We start from the raw sequence: 22,979 nt of genomic DNA on the forward strand, positions 1-22,979 counted from the left end.
CTCTTACATCAAAGTGTGCACAGATAACATAACAGTGGACAAGTGCATCAGAGTCTACGGGAATTGTAAACCCTGGATGACTGCAGAGGTATGAATGCTTCTGAGAGCCCAGAATTCCGCCTTTAAGGCAGGGGACAGTGATAAATACAAAGAGGCCAGGGTAAATCTATGAACAGGCATTAAGATGGCAAAACAAAAATATAAATAAAAGGTGGAGAACCATCTAGCAGACCACAACCCAAAGCAAGTGTGGCAGGGAGTGCAGCACATAACCAACTATAAGGGCAACACGAGGAAGACAGCCAACTCTGATGCGTCTTTGGTAGAGGAGTTGAACACCTTCTTCGCCCACTACGAGGTGAAAAGACCTGACCCTGTAGCCTCTGCCTGCCAGCCCTCTAACTTCTAGCCACTCATCTTGTATGAACACCAAGTGAGAGCTGCATTGAGGGCTGTGAACCCCAGCAAAGCAGCAGGTCCAGATGGGGTGCTGGGGATAGTGGTAAAGACCTGTGCCAACCAATTAGCAGAGGTCCTGACAAGAATCTTTAACATCTCCTTGCAAATGGCCAGTGTTCCATCAGGCTTGAAAGCAGCCACTGTCATCCCAGTCCCTAAGAAAACAGCAATTAACTGTCTGAATGACTATAGACCTATTGCATTAATGACTGTAGTGATAAAGAGCTTCGAGAGATTGGTTCTTCAACATCTTAGGTCATGCCTCCCACTAAATTTTGACCAATACCAGTTTGCCTACAAGGGGAATAGGTTGACAGACGATGCCATAGCTCCTGCTTTACATTTCATAGTGAGTCATCTGGAAACTATGTCAGAATGCTTTTCATAGACTACAGCTCAGCCTTCAACACCATTCTGCCAAGCATCCTTATCGAAAAGCTGATTGACTTTAATTTTTCCCTCTTCCATCTGTGACTGGGTTAAAGACTTTCTAACAGACTGGCCACAAACAGTGAGGGCTGTGTCTTTCATATCCTCCTCCCTGAAGCTCAGCACTGGCTCTCCTCAGGACTGCGTGCTGCTCCACACCTGCATCTGCCGAGGGGTTCCTGACCGAATCCACGAGTGGTACCAGATGGCAGTGGCCATGGACCTCAAGCTCCACCAGCACAAGAAGGGAGGATTGACTGATAAGAAACCCAAAAGCCAACCTGAACGGCAACAACTCAGCTGGTGATCCAGCCCCCACCAAGTGGAAGAGAAGCCAAGGGGAACCTCAATGATTAAATGCTTCCGATGCAGCGAGCAAGACCACCGAGCAGCTGAATGCCTGGCTCCAGCCCCCATCCCACAAATAAAGACCTCAGAATTGCCCAAGCCAAAAAAAAAAGCACCACATAAAGCTACAGAGAGGGGAAAATTGCCCACCAAGATGTTGAGCTCCCCCCTCCCCCTCAATGGAGAAGAAGGAACTCTGGTCCTAGAAGCCCAGCTGCCAATAGCCTATGACAACAACGACAACAGCAAGGATGACCCGATGGTAAGTGAAATCATCTGTCCATTCGCCATTCAGTCGAGGCTAGTTGTACCTAAGACAGGGGCACAGGGGGAAGTAGAAGCAATCATAGACATGAGCTGTACCAATTGTCTAATCAGTCTGCCCACAGTCCTGAATCTAGGAATCAGGACAAAGCCCCTAGCCAACCCCATATGCTTTGAACAAGTTGATGGGTCACTAATAGGGGGAGCCCCTGCCACACTCCTCACCAAACCCATAAGAGTAGAGATGGGCTGGCACTGGGAGTTGATCCTGTTTGTAGTGGCATCAAAATGACAGAAGCAGTGATTCTAGGCCTGGCATGGTTGGACAAATGGGGCCCCATCATCTCATGAGAAGGTGGCTACAGGAAGCTGAAGCTGGGAATAGGCCCTCTACCACCCCCAACACTGCTGGGGAAGGAACTGTCCAGTGACTGAATGGCACTAAGCAAAGCGAAGGAGCTGCTGCCACCTCACAGCCACCCCCAGGCACTCCCCAGATCCCCACGAAATACTGGGACTTAGTCAGGATGTTCAGTGAGGAGGACTGCAACATGGTACCCCACCACCACCCCACAGACTGCATCATACAAATTTTACCAGGAGCAAAACTACCCAAGCCAATGATGTACTCCATGACCCCCAATGAGATAAGAACTGAGAGAGTACATTGACACCAACCTAGCCCGGGGATTCATACAGCCAGCTAAGTCCAGAGTGGCCACCCCAATCCTCTTTAAAGAGAAAAAAGACAGGTCGATGAGGCTCTGCATTGATTTTAGGGAAATTAATGCCATACGTGTGGAGAACACATACCCACTCCCTCTCATGAAATACATGCTGGCACACCTAGCCAAGGGGAAGGTGTTTACCAAGCTAGACCTATGAGAGACATACTACCAGGTGCGAATCAAGGAAAGAGACGAGTGGAAGATTGCTTTCAATTGTCCCTTAGGGAGCTTCCAATTCAAAGTAATGCCCAATTATAATGATTTAATTACAATGATACAACAGCTCAAAATGTATTAACATGGCTTTATATATAACATTTAATTTATCTGAAATCTGATTAATGGAACAAAATCAACACTTATGTGTTAATGTATTACTTATAAATCAAGAACTTAATCATATTAGCGTATTACTTTAACACAAATCAAACTTTTTAAAAAAGATAAAACCTTAATTTGAGATAATTATTTCATTTGATTAATAAGTTTTAAATTAAATGTTCGCATGACCCCATCACTTGGGCAAGCTATGAATTAATTGTACTTCATGCAATAGTCCAGACTACTTTTTGTTACTGATATGGCCATGTTTTATAAGAATTTACCTTCACAGTATACACTGTCATCTCGAAGAGATCGGAAACCATCTCGGCAGCTACAAACTGACTTTTCTTCAACATTTCTGCAAAAAGAATTCTCTAAACACTTATGTCCTTCAGAGCAAAAATCGTGGCCTAAAAACAAACAAACAAACTCTAAGTGATTGACATTACAGAAATATATTGTAGTGATCCACTAAACATGAACCAAAGCAATGAAAATGAATGCTTCTTTATTAGACTTCCCTCTAACAATGATTCCTGGGCTCCCCCCCCAAACTTCACCAGTAGGTCAACAATATATTGGCCAAGAATTGTAGAGGAGATAGAAAAGGTACATCAACAGTCATGAATAATTACATGGATAAGAAAAGCTCCCAAATTCTATATTGGGGTGTCAAACTCACAGCCTGCAGGCCAGATGTGTCACATGCTGGTCATGCCTATTCATTTTACCAAAGGGAAAAAAAGTTGTGATACGTCACATGATGACAACATGTCATCACAAGTTTGACACCCCTGCTCTATATCAACAGTAATATAATCAGCCAGATATAGCCCTGGTCTTGATGTCAACCCTGATTTACATTTTTTTAAAATCAAAGAATAGACATTTCTTTTAAAATTATTGTTTCTTTCCTCTGGGTCATATGAATTGAATTAGTCTCAAAGGGCACCTTGAATTTGTACAAATGTCAGTGCATATCTCATTCAGATATTTAGCATAAAGTTCACTAATAATGCTTCTTTCCAAGCTGATTGGAAAGAAACGAGCAAGATCAGATTTATCACTTTTCTCAAAGATTGGGACAGTAGCAAAATAGCACTAGTATTTGAACATCTTTTTAGAGCGATCATTCTGTCTAAAGGGAGAAACTGACATGGAAGTCAACTCTACTTCTTAGCTTTTGTTAATAGTATAGAAATTAGATGTCCAATAGCTGCCTTCCCATTTTTAGCTGGTTTTAAGTTTGGAAATTAGAAATTTCTGAAGTTGAAACTGGAGGCCCATGAAAAAAAAAGAGAAAAGGATTGGTAGTTAATTTGGAGGGGGAAGTCGTTTAAACCAACATCATAAATGACATTTAAATACCCGGTTCATCTAGGAAGAGCAATTATATGGTGCATCCTGGCTTCTCTCTGTGCTAGGATATCAATTACCAGAGGAATTTGTTTTCTTTTGCATCAATTTTCCATTACCATTTGTTGTTTTATTAATTTTATTAAGGCTTGATATCTTTAAGTTGCAAAGTTCATCTTGAAGAAAGGGACCACCTTTTCTTTAAGCTCTGTTGAATGTAAGTAATTGAGACTAGGATTTTACAGATTTTTCATCAAGCCAAGTTTGTAGCCCTAAGGTAAATCTCTGACTAATTAGAGACTTTACTTTTAAAGACCTCAGAACAGAAGTAATCAACTAATGAAATATTTTTAGAAATTTGTTCTGAGACCATTATATAAAGTTTGTTTCAGTTGGAAGACAATAGAAACTAAAAGAAAAAAAGAAAAGTAATGCCTTTTGACCATCTTATTTGAAAACCATTGTAGATAGTTATATTATCCTCATTTTCCTGTCTATTTCTCATAGAATAGAAGCTAACCTTGTAATAAGAGGATAATGACCAAATTGGTAGTAATTGAGGTACAGGTGATGATTTGTGATTTAAATACTGCATAAAACTAATTTGAAGGAAGAGGCCCTTATTCCAGGTAATTCTTGTAGATAAGTTTGACTTCTGGGGGAAAAAAAACATCACTTCAAACTTATACTTATACAGATTCTTAGCCTAATTATCGATAACACAAGATTCTTAAAGTGTCTTATAAGAGATCAAACAATGTAGATCTAGACCTACAGAACAAGAGGAGAAATACTTGCTACTTTTTTTAACACTGATCATTGTTAACAGGCCTTTACCTAATCCTAATTATTTATACATGTTGTCTTTGTCCCTCATAGAAGGGCTTTTACTATAGCATGACCATAATCATTTTAACCATCATTATGGCTAATGCATGATCAGAGAGATATATAGCAACCTTGCCTTCCAGGACTGGACTGGTCCTATGTATATGTATATATTTCCTATTCTTTGCTTTTGTATTTTTGTATTTGATACTTATAAACTAATAAAAAGGCCAACACACACACACACACACACACACACACACACACACACACACTAATAAAAAGGGGTGTGTGTGTATATATATATCTATATCTATCTATCTATCTATCTATCTATCTATCTATCTATCTATCTATATCTTTTTATTAGTTTATAGTATCAAATACAAAATACAAATAATACAGAAGCAAATAATAGGAAAAATAGGGAAGGGAAGAGGGAAGGGAAGAATATAGAAAAGAAGGGGAAAAGAAAGAAAAGGTGTTGACTTCCGATTTCCTTTGGTGCAGTAAAATAAGATAGTAACATCAAACCTCAAGTTTTTACTTTTATAGAATAGTATAAACTAGCCATTTCTATATCAATATATCTATCTGATTGGTAAAACCCAAAATCAAAGTTTCATTTTTTTCCCATTTCAAGCACAAAGTCCAGAATTGGTTTCCAAATAGAAACAAAAGTAATTATGTTTTTTTCTTTTATCAAAGCAGTTTAGCCATCTCTGCTAACTCCATCAACTTTTGCAGCCATTCATCTTATCTGAAGGAAAGTATAAGTATTCAATCAACATCTCAGACTCAGCACGGCTACCCATTGTATTATAGTGTCACTCAGAATTAATATTGCTTCTTGTAAACTATTCCAACTATATAACATAATGGTATGTTGAGAATTTACAGAATAGCATTAGCATTTAGACTTATATTCCACTTCACAATGCTTTACAGCCCTTTCTAAGTGGTTTATATTGCCCCCAACAATCTGGGTCCTCATTTTACCGACCTCAGAAGGATGGAAGGCTCAGTCAACCTTGAACCTAGTGAGATTCAAATTGCCAAATTGCAGGCAGCCAGCAGTCAGCAGAAGTAGCCTGCAGGACTGCATTCTAGCCACTGCGGCTCTTAGAATACTTTAAAGAAATTGATAAATCGTCAGATATCTCAAAAAATGTTGCTCAGTCATGAGCATAAATTACATGATCCTTGCTATTTTCATAATTAAAACTGTGTTTTTTAAAAAATGAAATGGTTATGCAAATGTTTGGCGAATAGAACTTGGTGAAAATACACTTTGTCACATAAGGGGTACCTCAAGATTATTCCAACAAATTTCTACCTCTTCAGCAACTCCACAATAATTGCAGGCAGCTGGCAGTCAGCAGAAGTAGCCTGCAGTATTGCATTCTAGCCACTGCGGCTCTTAGAATACTTTAAAGAAATAGATAAATTGTCAGATATCTCAAAAAATGTGAGAGAAATGGAATTGACACATGGAATTGACACCTATGCCAACTGAACAATTATTGTATGCCAACCATACAATAATTGTTCAGTAGTAAGTTATCTACAGAACATCATTCACTTTCAAGAAATTTTCATGTCAATTTATGCTGCATCTATTTCACATATATTGTATACTGGTAAGTATTTTTTTAAAAGTTTGCTAAGTTAGCATATTACAATAAAGCAGTAAATATGGTATTAAAAAGCTTAGACTGTATTTTTCAGTCTATAAGATGTACTTCCCCAGCAAAAAATTGGGTGGAAATGTCTGTGCGTTTTATAGAGTGAATGTTGCCGAAGCCCCTTCCACCCACTAGCTCCCACCCTTTAGCCTCTGCCTCCCAGCAATTTGCCTCCTTGCAGCAAACAGCAAACAGCCTGGTCAGCTTCAGCACAGCCTGATTTAGCATGAGCAGCTGATTGGCAGTTGGATCTGCCTCCTGGAATACCGCTGATCAGCTGTTCCAGGCTGTGGGGATTGCATCACCACCGTTGCTGCCCATCGCTGCTGCCACCTATCGCTGCCTCCGCGCACCCTGTTTTCAGCCCGTTCCAGGCCTTATCTTACCTTTACAAAGTTTGCAACAACTTTTAGATAAGGATATTTGTTCAGGCTCAGGACAGTTCAGAGCAGGACAATTCGACTCCATTGTACGTTGCATTTTGTAATTCTATTAAATCAAAATCATTATTTATGTTGGCTATGAATATATTTTTGGCATAATTATATCATTCAATAAAAATACAAGTGCATAATTAATATCCAGTTGTATTCACATAAATAATCTGGGTAGAAACCATTTGGAATCTCTTTTGTTTATAAATCATTATTGTGCTATCTGTTTATTTTTATTGTTTCACATGGATTTACTAGTCAGATGTCATCTATTTCATCATACTGTTGGTCATATAGTCAAATATCATACTTAACATATTTGTGTGATTTTGACAGAAGTGGAAAATTCTGAAGGGTGATATGAGTTTTAGTATATCTACTTATCCTAAGTATACAAACTAAGTATGCTTGCTTGTCCTAAGTATGGCATCCTAAGTATGCCTAGCTAACTGAAAGAGAAATAGGGTGCCTTGGTTATTTCAGGGTTCTTTTTTAAATTCAGCTAGTTACACTGTGTATATCTATAAAATCACATTCTAATTTGGCTGCCCAAAGCACCTCCTCCAAAATTATAAATTGGAAGCCCCAGCTATTTATTAGCAAATGTTTATTTCCTTCCCTCTGAACATCTGTCACAAATAAAGGCATCTTTCAAAGGCATCTTTGTCTCTATATCCAAACTCTGAGTTGATTGTAACTGGTAATTTTAATGCAAGAATGGATTCTTATTATAAGCTATTTTTTCTTTACATTTTAATTTTTCAGCTATAAGCTTGTTCTACGTTACTATTCCCAGTATAAGGGCATCAAGAACAGGAGGCAGAGTTTTGTCTAATTGATTATTAAAAATGATCCACAATGACTTAAATGGCTCAGTGCCTGGCAGTTCAGAGTAGGGGTGTGTGTCTTACCTTCTACTGACAATGGGCACAAACACAATAAATTAAATCTCCTACTTCAGTTGCTCAGCATAAACAGCATTCATTCACCATTAGCTTACTACTAGTACTAGGTTAATTGGACATTAGAGACCATTCAGTTTAGGTACCCTTCTATTTTAATTTCTCAATATGTCAAAAATATCTAAACTTAAGCTTTAATTTACATGAAAAGTGCCCATGTAAATTTAACTTATACCAGCAAATGATAAATATTATACAGAAGTTGTTAAGATCTACATTAATGCCTCATCTGTTCAGAACTCTATTCCTAAACTTTCTTAATTCTGTTTTGATAAAGAATGTGATGATAGCCATTTTTAAATGAATTATGCTACTGAAACTTTTGCCATGTATTGTTGCAGAATCTCTTTAATAGCTCTTGCTCTTAGTGAACAGTAGTGAATAACTCTACTGTTGGTTTTGAGTGTATAACTGAGGTCATTAAAAAGAATCGAGAAAGATAAATTATAGATGACAAGCAATATATTATATCATTTATGTTATGCATAAACTTAGTTCTTTGGGATTCTCCTTTTGTCATTAACTAACTAAATATAAAACAGCTGTAAAGATATCTACAATTCTGCCTCACCAAAAATTATGGCTTGAGAAAGAAAAAGGCAACAGTTTTAACCCCTCACCAATTCAAGAGTGAAGTTCGACAAATTATTAACCCAGATATAAAACTGAAAAACACCCTTTCAATAGTATGAGTAATGATATAATTGTATTAAATTGTATCAGATATAATGCAGCATTAAAAACTGCAACTAACATAAAAAGTCAAAAGGATTGGGGGGAAAATAGTATATTCTTCAGAATGCTGTCAGGAAAAAATGGTTTGGACTGTGCAATTTGTGTTACAAAACTAATGGTTATTGCATTCAAAAAATGGGGGAGACTGTCAGATTGCACTTTCTAGGAAAATCTACAGTAGTTCTTCTAGCCAACAATGGTGCATCAAAAGTTTTCTTGAAAATAAGTGTAGCTGTATTTTCAGGCCATACTGCTGCAACATATTTTTCTTTAAATATTCCCAGAACATTGCCTTTCAGAACATTGCCTTAAAGGAAGTTGCTATTGAGATAACCCAGATCTCATTATCCTCTAAGAGTAAACTCAGTAATTCATTAATGTAGCAAATATTTTCTTCATGTTAAATTCAAAACATATTCCCCTCATCATTTAAAACAGATCTAAAACTATTCTGAAATTCCATATAGGACGTGCACCAAAATTAATGACATTTAGGATACTCAAGTTTATTTTAGTGGAGTTGCCCTTATATATATATAAATAGATATAAATATATATACTGTATATATTTAATAAGTATGTATTAAATATTGTATGTATTTAATAATTGGCAAAAAACTGAATGCAGCTTTAAAAAGAAATAAAAATTGGAGAAATAATTGAAGGAATATATGTTGTCTTGTGAAAAACATTTGTGACAATTAATAAAGCAGACATATTTGTGTGTGTGTGTGTGTGTGTGTGTGTATCAGCATACTACGGAGCTCAACTAATTTCTCAACTAAAATAAATAAATGGAGATGCACCCAAAATTGTAGAAGCAGCATATTACATAAAAAATGCAATGAAATTATGAAAGGCTTAAAAGCAATAATAAGTGGGGAAATGACCCGGGAGAACATAGTTAACAACCCTAAAATTATTCTTATAAACTTCAAATATCCTATGAAGTATTTACAATCCCTATTAACCTTATTATGAACAAACATGCAATTTTTAAGAAGGATCTTCCACTTAAAAATGATATGGAAAAATGTACATCAACTTGAAAAAACCATCATTGTTATTTTTATAACATCTTCTGAAGTTTATTTATAAAATTGGAACAAATTACAGGGGAAAGAGAAATTAAAAGTAATCTTACCTTGCATTCAAACAGAATACAGACCTCTGAGTCTAAATATACTGATTGTCTGTCTCCTTCAAAATAGGTTTTGCCTTCAAACACACAGATTGCTATAAAGTTAAAAAGCAGAACAATACTTTGGTACTTGGATTTTGTATAACTATATGATGCTCCAAGACATGTTTACACCACGTAACAGAAAACTCTAGATATTAGACATCATTTAAATATCACTTAGAAATATAGCAATTCTTACTTAGCAGCTAGAATTCAGTGTACAATATTGCATTTGTATGTGAGGAAATGATTATTCAGACTAGGATCATTCTGTTTTCCTCTTGTTGTTGAGCAAAAGAGACAGAAAGGGAAGCAGTAATTACAACTTTACTTAAATAGTAAATAAATACTTACTTTTACAACTTACATTTAAACAATAACCTGTTAAACCTGAATCTATAAGAACGTTGTTATTGGTATTTTAATGAAAATGCAGGCAATATATACTTCATTTTATTTTAAAGTTTGCAAAACACTTTTGAAATATAATTATTTATTTATTTATTTATTTATTTATTTATTTATTTATTTATTTATTTAATTAATTAAATTTCTATACCGCCCTTCTCCAAATAGGACTCAGGGCGGTGCACAGCCAAAGTAAAAACAGAGCATACAAAATTTAAAAACAGTATTAAAATAATTAAATATTTTGGCCGTAAATTAAAACAACCCAATTTAAAATCAATTTAAAATTTAACTCAAGCCAGCCCAGCTAGTTGAAATAAATAGGTTTTCAGGGCCCGACGAAAAATCCCGAGGTCTGTTATTGTACGTAACTCTGGGGGAAGGTTGTTCCAGAGGGTGGGCGCCGTCACAGAGAAGGCTCTCCCCCTGGGGGTCGCCAGCCGACATTGTCTGGCGGACGGCACTCTGAGGAGGCCCACTCTGTGCGAGCGTACTGGCCGGTGGGAGGCTATTGGTGGCAGAAGGCGGTCTCGTAAGTATCCCGGCCCTAAGCCATGGAGCGCTTTAAAGGTGGTCACCAACACCTTGAAGCGCACCCGGAAGACCACCGGGAGCCAGTGCAGCTCGCGCAGGAGAGGTATCACATGGGAGCGCCTCGTCGCCCCCATAATCCCCCATGCGGCCGCGTTCTGGACCAGCTGGAGCCTCCGGGTGCACCCCAGGGGGAGCTCCATGTAGAGAGCGTTGCAGTAGTCCAGGCGGGAAGTGACTAGTGCCTGAGTGACTGTGCGTAGAGAGTCCTGATCTAGAAAGGTACGCAACTGGCGTATCAGGCGAACCTGATAAAAAGCCCCCCTGGCCACGGCCGTCAAATGGTCTTCTAAAGACAGCCGTGCGTCCAGGAGGACGCCCAAGTTACGAGCCCTCTCCGTGGGGGCGAGTGATTCGCCCCCAATAGCCAGCGATGGCGTCAGCTGGCTATATCGGGACGCTGGAAGCCACAGCCACTCGGTCTTGGAGGGGTTGAGTCGGAGCCTGTTTCTCCCCATCCAGGCCCGCACGGCCTCCAGGCACTGGGACATCACTTCAAGGGCATTGTTGGGATGGCCTGGGGTGGAGATGTACAGCTGGGTGTCATCAGCGTACTGATGGAACTCCACCCCGAAGCCACGGATGATCTCACCCAGCGGCTTTACATAAATGTTGAACAGAAGGGGCGAGAGGACCGACCCTTGTGGCACCCCACAAGCAAGGTGCCTCGGGGTCGACCGCTGCCCCCCTGTCAACACAGATTGCGACCGGTCAGAGAGGTAGGAGGAGAACCACCGCAGAACGGTGCCCCCTACCCCCAACCGCACCAACCGGTGCAACATGATACCATGGTCGATGGTATCAAAAGCCGCTGAGAGGTCTAACAGGACCAGGATAGAGGAGCAACCCCTATCCCGAGCCCTCCAGAGATCATCCACCAACGCGACCAATGCCGTTTCCGTGCTATGCCCAGGCTGGAAGCCGGACTGGAGCGGGTCTAGATAGACAGCTTCATCCAGGTACCGGGGAAGCTGTTGCGCTACCACACTCTCAACAACCTTCGCAACGAAACGAAGGTTGGAGACTGGACGACAGTTAGCCAAAACAGCCGGATCCAGAGAGGGCTTCTTGAGGAGGGGCCTCACAACCGCTTCTTTCAAAGCAGCTGGCAGGACCCCCTCACTCAAAGAAGCATTAACAATCTTCTGGAGCCAGCCTCGTGTCATCTCCCGGGAAGCCAGTACCAACCAGGAGGGACATGGGTCCAATAAACATGTGGTCGCGTTCAGCCGTCCCAGGACCCTGTCCATGTCCTCGGGAGCCACAGGATCGAACTCCCCCCAGATAACACTCTCAAGACCTGCCTCAGTCATCCCGTCCGGACATACCCAGTCAGAAGCCAGCCCTTCCCGAATCTGAGCGATTTTGTCATACAGATACTGCACAAGATCCTCAGCTCGGCCCTGCAAGGGGTCATCCCACGCTTCCAGATGGAGGAGGGAGCGGGTCACCCTAAACAGGGCGGCCGGGCGATTATCTGATGACACGATAAGAGCGGCAAAATAGCTAGATTTCGCCGCTTTTATCGCCACTAGGTAGGTCTTAATATGAGACCTCACCAGTGTTCGGTCGGATTCAGAGCGGCTGGTCCTCCAACTACTCTCCAGGCGTCTTTTCCGGCGCTTCATCTCCCTGAGCTCCTCGGAGAACCAAGGAGCTAGGTGAGTTCGGTGCTGGGTCAGAGGCCGCAAAGGCACGACACGGTCCAAGGCCCCAGCAGCCGCATTATCCCAGGCGGCCACCAGGTCCTCAGGCGAGTCATGAGCCAGAGTCTCAGGAAATGGCCCAAGCTCCATCTGGAACCTATCAGGGTCCATCATGCGCCTGGGGCGGAACCACCTGGTCGGTCCCGCCTCCCTGCGGCGGGGTGCAGCGGTTAGAAAGTCCAGTCGAAGGAGCGAGTGGTCAGACCATGACAAGGGTTCGATGACTATATCCCCTGTATCAAGGCCACTCGACTACTGACCAGAGACAAAAACTAAGTCCAGAGTGTGTCCACCCGTGTGAGTGGGGTCATGAATTAACTGAGTAAGGTCCATGGCCGACATGGAAGCCATGAACTCTCGAGCCACCTCAGACGTTTTGCCAACAGATGGCAGGTTGAAATCCCCCATGACTAGAAGTCTGGGGGTACCAACCGCCACCACAGCTATGACGTTGAGCAGCTCGAGCAGGGCCATTGCCACGTGGCAGGGAGCCAGGTACGTGATCAACAAGCCCATCTGTACTCCACGACCCCACTTCCCAAAAAGGGACTCAAATCCGGCTATCTGTGGAACAGTGGTCTCCCTTGGATCAAGACTTTCCTTTATAATAACCGCCACCCTCCCCGCCCCTGCCCTGAGCTCTCGGCTGATGGAATGCTCGGAAACCTGGTGGGCACATATCCACGAGGGGAACCCCCCCTCATGGCCCAACCAGGTCTCCGTAATACCTGCCAGGTCCGCTCCCCCCTCCTGAATAAGATCGCAAATGAGGGGGGCTTTATTTACCACGGACCTGGCATTGCACGACAGCAGCCGAAGGCTCGGGCCCTGAGAGTCTGAACAGCCTGGGGTACGAGAAGGGCTATGGGGACCGGGGCGTGCCACCGCTCGAAGATAGCAAGTGTGCGCCCCCGCCACATGATGCGGCCCCCTGCTCCCGCCATATCTGCCCCTCCCACTCAACACATTGATAGAAAAGCCCTCGACAGAATGGACTCTGATGTCCCCCTTACCCCTGGAATCCGCACCCTCCGTGGCCCCACTAACAGCTGGGCCGGGCCCCTCCCCCCGTGGGTTAACCCCCAAACCCACACAATCCTCCCGCCCCTTAAAATCCCTTAAAAATCTATCAAAAAGTTTCCCTAAAAAACCCCTCAATCCCCTTTTTGCAGCATGCCACCTCTCGGGGTGCCAAAGCCCGTCATAAAGGTAGGCCCTTGATAAAGTGGAGGGCCACACCTGCGAGAGGGCGGAGTCTCGCAGAATAAGAAGTTCTGTTGGCGAATTAGTATCATGTATACAATTTATGTATCATATATACATAATCATATGATTTAATAAGCAGCAGAGCAAGATGGCTGCAGGAGTGGACAATACACGTTTATTCCCTCCATCCCACCTACCAAATAATATAATTAATATTCTAATAAGATCATGTTTTAAATTACTCCCTGAGAAAATTCCCTGAGAATACATAAACCTTCATCCTTCAATTAAAAATTTGAAAACGCTACTTAGATATGTTTTAAAGTAATCCATAAAATTAGGTGATAAGAAGAAAAGCAGCAAATCAGATTTGCAACATATAATTAAATAGTCACTGAACATTATTCTTGAGCATTAGCCATAATCATATGAGACACATGATTACTATCCTCTTAGTTCTTTCTGTAACTGTAGCCTGCATGAATAAGAATTCAAATCGGCAATTACATAAATACTCTTAAATTAACCTTTTTCACTGTTCCCTGGTTTTTTTAACCATGACTTCCCCAAAGATCTGCCTGCATGAATAAGAATTCAAATCGGCAATTACATAAATACTCTTAAATTAACCTTTTTCATTGTTCCCTGGTTTTTTTAACCATGACTTCCCCAAAGATCTCTTTTCCAAAAAGCAACTGGAATCCTGGAACAATGGGAAACTACCTGAGGATTGGAAAAGAGCTGATGTGATTCCCATCTTAAAAAAAAAAAAAAAAAAAAAAAAGTGGGGGGGGGGAGTAGACTCAGGAAACTACAGACCAATCAGCCTAACATCAATACCTAGGAAGAAAGTGGAAAAGATAATCAAAAAACAGATCTGTAAACATCTAGAAACAAATAAAGTTTTTTTATTTATTAGTTATTTATTATTAGCCAGCATGGGTTTGTTAAAAACAGATCATGCCAAACCAATCTTATTTCATTCTTTGACAAAGAGACTAAATTAGTAGACCAGCAAAATGCTGTGGGCATAGTATACTTAGACTTCAGCAAGGCATTCAAGAAAGTAGACCACAACATACTTCTTCGTAAACTAGAAAAATGTAGGATAGACAGCATCACCACCTGATGGATTTGTAGCTGGCTGACAAACCACACTCAATGAGTCATCCTTAATGGTACTACATTTACATGGAGGAAAATTATGTAGTGGGGTACCACAAGATTCCGTCTTACACCAGGAATTCTTCAATAACTTCACAAATGACTTCTTAGAATAGAAGGGAAACTCATCAAATTTGCAGATAACACTAAACTGACAGGAATACCCAACATCCCAGAAGACAAGCTGAGGATCCAAAAAGATCTTGACAGACTTAACAATGGGGCTATCCAACAAAATGAAATTTAATGTGGAGAAAAGCAAAGTTTTATACCTGGGCAGGAAAAACCAAAGGTACAAGTACAGATTAGGTGAAACCTGGCTCAAAAACAGGAGCTGTGAGAGGGATACAGATTAACAGAGTTGGAAGGGATCTTGTAGGTCATCTAGTCCACGCACCCCTCCCCAGCAGATCCTACACCATTTTTACAGATGGCAGTCCAGTCTCATCTTGAAAGCTTCCAGTGATAAAGCTCCCACAACCTTTGAAGGCAAGCTGTTCCATTGATTGATTGTTTTCACACTGTCAGAAAATTTCATCTTATTTCCAGGTTGAATCTCTCCTTGTTCAGTTTCCATCCATTATTCCGTCTCTGGCCTTCAGGTGCTTTGGAAAATAGCTTGACCCACTCCTCTCTGTGGCAGCCCCTCAAATATTGGAACATTGCTATCATGTCTCCCTGGGCCTTCTCTTCACTAGAGTAGCCATGCCCAGTTCCTAAAACCGTTCTTCATATGTTTTAGCCTCCAGTCCCCTAATCATCTTGGCTGCTCTTCTCTGCACTCTTTCTAGAGTCTCAACATCTTTTTTATAGTGTGGTGACCAAAACTGGATGCAGTACTCTAGGTGTGGTCTTAGTAAGGCCTTATAGAGTGGTATTAGTACCACACTTGATCTTGATTGTATCCCTCTGTTAATGCAATTTAGTATTGCACACTGTTGGCTCATTTAATTGGTTGTCCACTAAGACTCCAAGATTCCTCTCACAGTTACTGCTATTAAGACAGGTTTCACCCAGTCTATATGTGTACTTTTGGTTTTTCTTGCCTAAGTGTAAGACTTTACTTTTCTCTACATTGAATTTCATTTTGTTAGATAGGGCCCAATGTTCAAGTCTGTCAAGATCCATCTGGATCTTGAGCCTATCATCTAGGGCAGTGATGGCTAACCTTTTTGCTATCATGTGCCAAAAGTGGGGGGAGTGCAGGGGGGTTGCGCATGTGTGTGCCCACACCCATAATTCTATGCGTCCCACCCCCCCATGCATATGTGTGTGACCCCCCCTGCACTCCCCCCACTTTCGGCGTGTGCGTGCCCACGATGGCACGGTGGGCCCATTTTTTGCTCTCCCCAGGCTCCAGAGCCTTTCTAGGAGCCTGTGGAGGGCGAAAATAGCCTTCCCCACCCCCCAGAGGTCCTCCAGAGGCTGGAAACGGCCCATTTCCCTACTTCCAGTGGGCCCAGAAGGCCTGAAAATCAGCTGGCTGGTGTGTGCATGCACGCCGGAGCTGAGCTCACGTGCCCACCGATATGGCTCCGTGCGCCACCTGTGGCACGCGTGCCATAGGTTCGCCATCACGGATCTAGGGTGTTGGCTATTCCTGCCAGTTTAGTATCATCTGCAAATTTGGTAAGTTCCCCTTCTATTCCCTCATCTAAGTCATTTATGAAGATATTGAAGAGTACTGGGCCTAGGACAGAACCTTGTGGTTCCCTACTGCTTACTTCCCTCCATGTAGATGTAGTACCATTAAGGAGTACTTATTGAGTATGGTTTGTCAGCCAGTTACGAATCCATCCGATGGTGATGCTATTTATCCCACTTTTTTCTAGCTTACCAAGAAGTAGGCTGTGGTCTACTTTGTCGAGTGCCTTGCTTAAGTCTAAGTATATTATGTCCACAGTATTTCGCTGGTCTACTAATTTAGTCACTATGTTGAAGAATGAAATAAGATTGGTTTGGCATGATCTGTTTTTAACAAACCCATGCTGACTTCTAGTTATTACTTTATTCATTTCTAAATGTTGGCAGATCTGTTTTTTTATTATCTTTTCCAGTACCTTGCAAAGGTTTTCCAAGTAGATCACAGAACTGACTTGGAAGAAGCAGGATAGAAACAATATTGATGCTTTTGAACTTTGGTGTTAGAGAATATTCCTGAGAATAAACTAATGATTGTTAATAAGTTAATGGGTTGTGAATTAATGGTTTTTAATTCAACAAATAAATCGAGTTCTTGTTCAACGCACAAATGTCCACGTTGAAATTATCATATTTTGGATACATATATAAAAAATCTAACTTTCTTGAGAAGTATATGATATTACCAAAGGCTGAATGAGAAAGTCAATAAATTAATTGAATGGATTCTATTTCACTAGAAATGAGTGCATCTTTGATAGATCCAGGTTGGTAAATTTACCATAATTTGCACTGATTCTGTTGGTAGACTACATTCATAGCTGCCAAGTTCCTAATCAATATATTCTATAGATATATAGATATATAAAAGCGAAATACCACTCATGCACAGGGGTGAGTTCTAAATTTTTTTACTACTGGTTCTGTGGGCGTGGCTTATTTTGTCGGTATGGCGTGGTGGGGGTAATGTGACTGGGTGGGCATGGCCAACTTTTTTTTTTTTACTTTTAAAAGCATTTTTTGTACAACCTTAAGAGGTTGCAGGAAAAAATGCTTTTAAAAGCCTTTGACGATCAGGCAACCCAGCTGGAATTGCCAGAGGCTTTTAAAGGCATATTTTTTCTACAGCCTCTTCAGCTGAAGAGGTTGTAAAAAAATGCTTTTAAAAGCCTCTGACGATCCCAGCTGAGCCGCGCGATCATCAAAGGCTTTTATTTTTACTTTTAAAAGCATTTTTTCGGCTGAAGAGGTTGTAGAAAAAATGCTTTTAAAAGTAAAAAAAAAAAAAAGCCTCTGATGAGGTGAGCGGGGTAAGTGAGCGGCCACCGGGCCAGAGACCAGTTCAGGAGCATGGCCAACCAATGTTATTACCGGTTCTCTGAAGTACTACAAATTTTTACTACCGGTTCTTGTGAACCAGTGCGAACCGGGAGCAACCCACCACTGCTCACGCATCACAAAATCTTCAGAACTGTAAAGCCTACAAACTTGAAATTTGCCACATATGTTCCTCTTGGTGTTGTGGCTCCGTTGCCTGAGCCTGGGCTATCGACAGATGCAGACTTTGAGAGTGAGGGGGAGGAGTTGGCAAGGCCTCCCTCTCCAGGACCCTCCTCTCTGGCAATGCCTCCGGAGGACACCGAAGGCCAAACGATAGGCTCAGAGCCAAGCACATCCCCGCAGCCACAGGTGGACAGCGACGAGGAAAATAAGTGCTGGCTGGACCCTCGCCAGAGGCGCAGGGAGAAGCGTGCGCAGCAGAGGGGAAGGCGTGCCAGAGATTAGCTGAGTCACTGGACCACACCCCACAGGCTATAAAAGGGAGTGTGGTGGCCATTCAGACTCTGTGATGGACAAAGCTAATCTCTGGCAAGGCACTTTGCACCTTCGGACACAACACCTATTTGCTGTGGATTTAATTAAAAACTGGACTATTCAAACTGTGTGTATTTTTGTCTGTGTTATCGGAGTAAAAGCTCTTGGCAGGCAGCCACGGAGTTGCTGCCAAGTTCCTTATCACTGACGTTGAGTGTTTGAAGAGTTTATTTAACCCTCGGCTGGCTGGTTGGGTGTGTGCGTGATACGGGGACAGAACACTTGGCTTCTGGGTGCTCACTAAGAAAGGATTTTTTGAAATGACTATCAGAGCATTAGTATTTCCTATATTATTATTAACTTGCTCTGATGCTAAGGAGTTCCACTCCCCCCCACCTGAAAAGAAATATGTTCCAAATGCAAAACACAAGCAGAGGAGAAGAGTTTCCATTTCAGTTTTACTTTCATATCAGCAAGCAGAGGATAGGATAGGGGAGGCTTCTGTGGGGCAAGCCTGAGAGAGAGAAGGGGATAGGATAGGGGAGGCGTCTGTGGGGCAAGGCTGAGGGAGAGAAGGGGATAGGATAGAATATGTCATAGGACTCTGATGGCGAACCTGTGGCACGTGGAGCCATATTAGTGGGCACGCAAGCTCAGCTCTGGGGCGCATGCGTGTGCCGGCCAGCTGATTTTCGGGCCTTCTGGGCCCACCAGAAGTAGGAAAACAGGCTGTTTCCTGCCTCTGGAGGGCCTGGTGGGGGGAGGCCCATTTTTCTTTCTTATCTGGCTCCAGATCCTCTCTATTTATCTGGGAAGGGCATTTCCCACACCCTTGGAGGCCCTATGGAGGCTGAAAGGGCCCATTTCCTGACTCCCAGTGGGACAGGAAGTGATGTTTTTTTGCTGTCCCCAGCCTCCAGAGACTCCTAGAGAGGTTCTGGAGGCTGGGGACAGCAAAAAATGTCACTTCCTGTCCCACTGGGAGTTGGGAAATAGGCCGTTTCAGGCCTTTGGAGGGCCTCCGAGAGAATGAGAAAGGCTGGAACCAGTTAAGAAAGAAAAACGTGACTTCCGGTTTGTCTGCCACCGGCGAAGACAGTCGCTTTTGAAGGACTGCCAGCCCCGCCGCCTGTAGAGCCGCTCCGAGTGAGGGGAGCGGCTTGAAAACTCCAAAATCCTGAGGATTTGAGGAGAAGAGTGAAGCAAGAGGCAGGTCGAGCCCCTGTGAGCCCCCAGAAGTCTGCTATTGGGGAGGAAACGGGTGCGGCTCCCTTTCAACTTGCGGAGACTCCAGACGGCGTGGGACGACTCTGCCTGTCAGAGCAAGCCAGCTGCAACAAACATTTAAACTGATGGGAAAATAACTTTGCTATAAAACAACCTCAACCCCTAAACCAAGAAACTGCAAGTATTTCTCCTCTTTTGAACTTCTGATTTGGGAAAAAGTAAGAGCGAGTGGAAACGGCTTGAAAAAAATGGTGCCGTTCCAGCGCTAACGAGCTGAAAGGGAGAGTGATTTCGCAAAGCTATTTCAATAAGTTACATTGTAGCACTGCTTGTAGCAAGCGAACAGAGAAGAGTGGAAGAAAAATTCCTTTTAAAATAAACCTGAGCTTGCTTCAGCTTATTCAATTTCTAATTTGACTAAATCTGGGGGACTTCTTTAAAGGACTTTGTGGAGGTGCAAAGGAAAAAAAAAGATTTCCTTTTTTCAGAAAAGTTAATTTACGTGGCAGAATGGCTTCAAAGAAACAGGAAGGAAAGGCTGCAGGGGAGGGATCTCCCACTCACAAACTGGAACAGCAGCCCCCTCCCAGTCAGCAGAGTGAGGGAAAGGACTTTGATGTTCAAAGTTTAAAAGATTTTATTACCCAGGCTCTTGATGATAAATTTCAAAAATCACAACAGGAAATGAAGAAGGAAATTAATGAATTTAAAGAGGCAATGAAAGAGAATTATGATAAGGTGTCTGATAAATTGTCAAATGTGGTTTCTGATTTGGCAGAAACCATTACTAAAGTGGATTCCAAATTGGAAGAATTCAAATCAGAAGTTAATGTTAAAATGAAGGATACTGATTTTAAAATTGTTGATGTGGATAATAAAGTGCAGAGAGTTGAAAATGAAATTACAATGATACAATTTCGATCCATGGAATTCGCTATTAGGCTTCGAGGAATAAAAGAGAATGATAGGCAAGATCTGAGACAGATTTGTTCCCTGGCTGTATTTGATGCCCTGGCTGTATTGTTAAAAATTGATCCAGCAGATGTGGTCTATAAAATAGACAAAATTTACAGAGTGAACTCATGGGTGGCTAGACAAAGAAAATTGCCCAGAGATGTGGTGATATATTTTACTGACAGAAGAATAAGAAATGGTATTTTGCAAAGATCCTTTCTTTCCTCTGTGCAAGTGGAGGGAGCTCAAATTGGAATTTAAAAGGAATTACCACCTAAGATGTTAAAAGACCGAAAAGAGTATAGGTTCTTAGTGAATGAATTGCAAAAGCAAGAAATACCATTCCGGTGGGATGCCCCAACTGGTATAATTTTGAAGTATAATGGAGAGAGACACCGATTGAACACTTTTCAGAAGGCGGAATATTTTTACTATAATATTCTTAAAGAAAGATCATCATCCCCACGTACATCTACACTGTTGGAGATAAAAAGTGATAAGGAAAAGCAATCTCAGCATGAGAGGGAACAACAGTCCAAGCAGATGGAACTAGTGGAAATGCAGGGTGCTGTAGGAGGAGGAGGCCTTATGGAGGAATCCCTGTTAGAACCTTCCCCAATTTTGTCAATAAGAGATGCTGCTCTGGATCTAGGTCGGATGCCTGAAGTTAAGGACCAGCGTATAACTTGTGCAACTTCCAAGCAAATAAAAGAAAAACAACAACAAGAAAGTCAATATAAAAGGGAAGCTAAAAGCACCACACAAAGTGAAGCCATGGGGGGAGCAAGGCCGAAGACCTCAGAAGAAGCTAGGCAAGGCAGCTCATCGCTTCAGAAAGGTCAAGATGACAATTAGGCTTTTATCTTGGAATGTTAACGGATTAAATTCACCACAAAAAAGGAAGAAGTTATTTACATATTTGAGACAATTTAATAATGACATAAGTTGTTTACAAGAAACTCATGTTCGAACTCAAGATCACAAATATTTGATAAACTCTAAATTAGGAATACATTTTATAGCTTCAACCTCGGAAAAAAAGAATGGTGTGGTTATTTATGTAAATAAAAGATTGTCCGCTAAAATAATAGAAGCAGATGAAGGTGGTAGGTTTATCGCAATTGAATTGCACACAGCAAATGGCCAAATTCTTTTGATTGGAATTTATGCTCCGAACCAACAACAGGATCATTTTTATAAGACTTTACATAATAAAATATTGCAATGGGATTACAGATCTATTTTAATAATGGGAGATTGGAATGGAGTAATTGATTCTAAACTAGACAAAAAGAGTTTGGCGAAATTAAGGATTAGACTACCACAGACTTTTTTTGATATGAAAGAAGATTTGGAATTAAAAGATATTTGGAGAATTCATAACCCAAAAGAATTGGACTATACTTTTTTCTCTGATAGACATAGATCTTTTTCTAGGATTGACTTTATCTTGTTATCAGACGATTTACTTGTTAAAACAAAAAGAACAAAGATATTTCCAAGAACTTTAACTGATCATAGTTCTGTATGGATAGAAATTGAGATGGGAAAGACTGAGAGAAGGTCATGGAGATTAAATGAAAATTTGTTCAGATATGAAAAAAACATAACAGAACTTAAAAAACAGATGAAAGAATTTTTTGAAATGAACTTGAATAAGGGTACCCCAATTGAAATTGTATGGGATGCGAGCAAAGCGTATATGAGAGGGGTACTCATTTATATGAACTCTAAACATAAACAGAACTGACAAAAGAAAAGACTCGAATTGGAAGCAGAAATAAAGAATAAGGAACAGTTACTCATTAAAAACCCAACAGATGAAAGAATACGTGGTGCTATAAAACTTTTGAAAGATCAATTTCAAATGCTCTTGGCGGAGCAAGCTGCAACAAATCTACAATATGCGAAGCATAACACGTTTTGTAATGCTAACAAACCGGGGAGATGGTTGGCTTACACCTTAAGGAAGAAGCAGAGTATACGAACTATTGAGAGTACTGATATTGGAGGGAAAGAAATTTCTCAACAAAAATTGATTAAAGAAGTTTTTGTAGACTACTACGCTAAATTATATGCTAAAGATGATATACAGAATGGACTTATAGAAAAATATTTAGAAGAGAAAAGAGTCTCAAAAATTACTAGCCAACAAAAAGAAAGAATGAATTACCCTATAACAGTCGAGGAAATAATCGCAGCAATTAAACAATTGAAAACAGCTAAAGCTCCTGGAACAGACGGATTGACTGCAGTGTATTATAAAACTTTACAAGCAGAAATGGTGGAACAACTTAGAGATTTATTTTGCAATATACAACAAGGGGGTAAAATACCCCCATCATGGAAATCAGCATATTTACTTTGATACCAAAAGAACAAGTAGGTCCTAAAAAACCGGAAAATTACAGACCAATATCTCTTTTAAATAATGACTATAAAATTTATGCAAAAGTATTAGCCAACAGACTGATGCCAGTAATTCAAGAGGTGATTCATGATGACCAAGCGGGATTTATAGAGGGCAGATAC

At 41.2% G+C, this 22,979-nt stretch overlaps 1 protein-coding gene across 1 annotated transcript in view; it reads right to left on the reverse strand.

Annotated features, from left to right (window-relative positions):
* NELL2 (neural EGFL like 2) overlaps positions 1-22,979 on the reverse strand; it is a 419,520-nt gene that overhangs the window by 167,102 nt on the left and 229,439 nt on the right. Inside the window, exons 10-12 of the mRNA XM_070947964.1 lie at positions 9,697-9,788; positions 6,808-6,910; positions 2,834-2,962 (exon numbers count right to left, since the gene is read on the reverse strand). Coding sequence (XP_070804065.1) covers positions 2,834-2,962; positions 6,808-6,910; positions 9,697-9,788 — 324 coding nt within the window. The remainder of the gene's footprint in view (positions 1-2,833; positions 2,963-6,807; positions 6,911-9,696; positions 9,789-22,979) is intronic.

The sequence above is a fragment of the Pituophis catenifer genome, unplaced genomic scaffold, assembly GCF_029215685.1.
Source record: "Pituophis catenifer annectens isolate HBS135680 unplaced genomic scaffold, rPitCat1.0.hap2 SCAF_7, whole genome shotgun sequence".
Lineage (NCBI taxonomy): Eukaryota > Metazoa > Chordata > Lepidosauria > Squamata > Colubridae > Pituophis > Pituophis catenifer.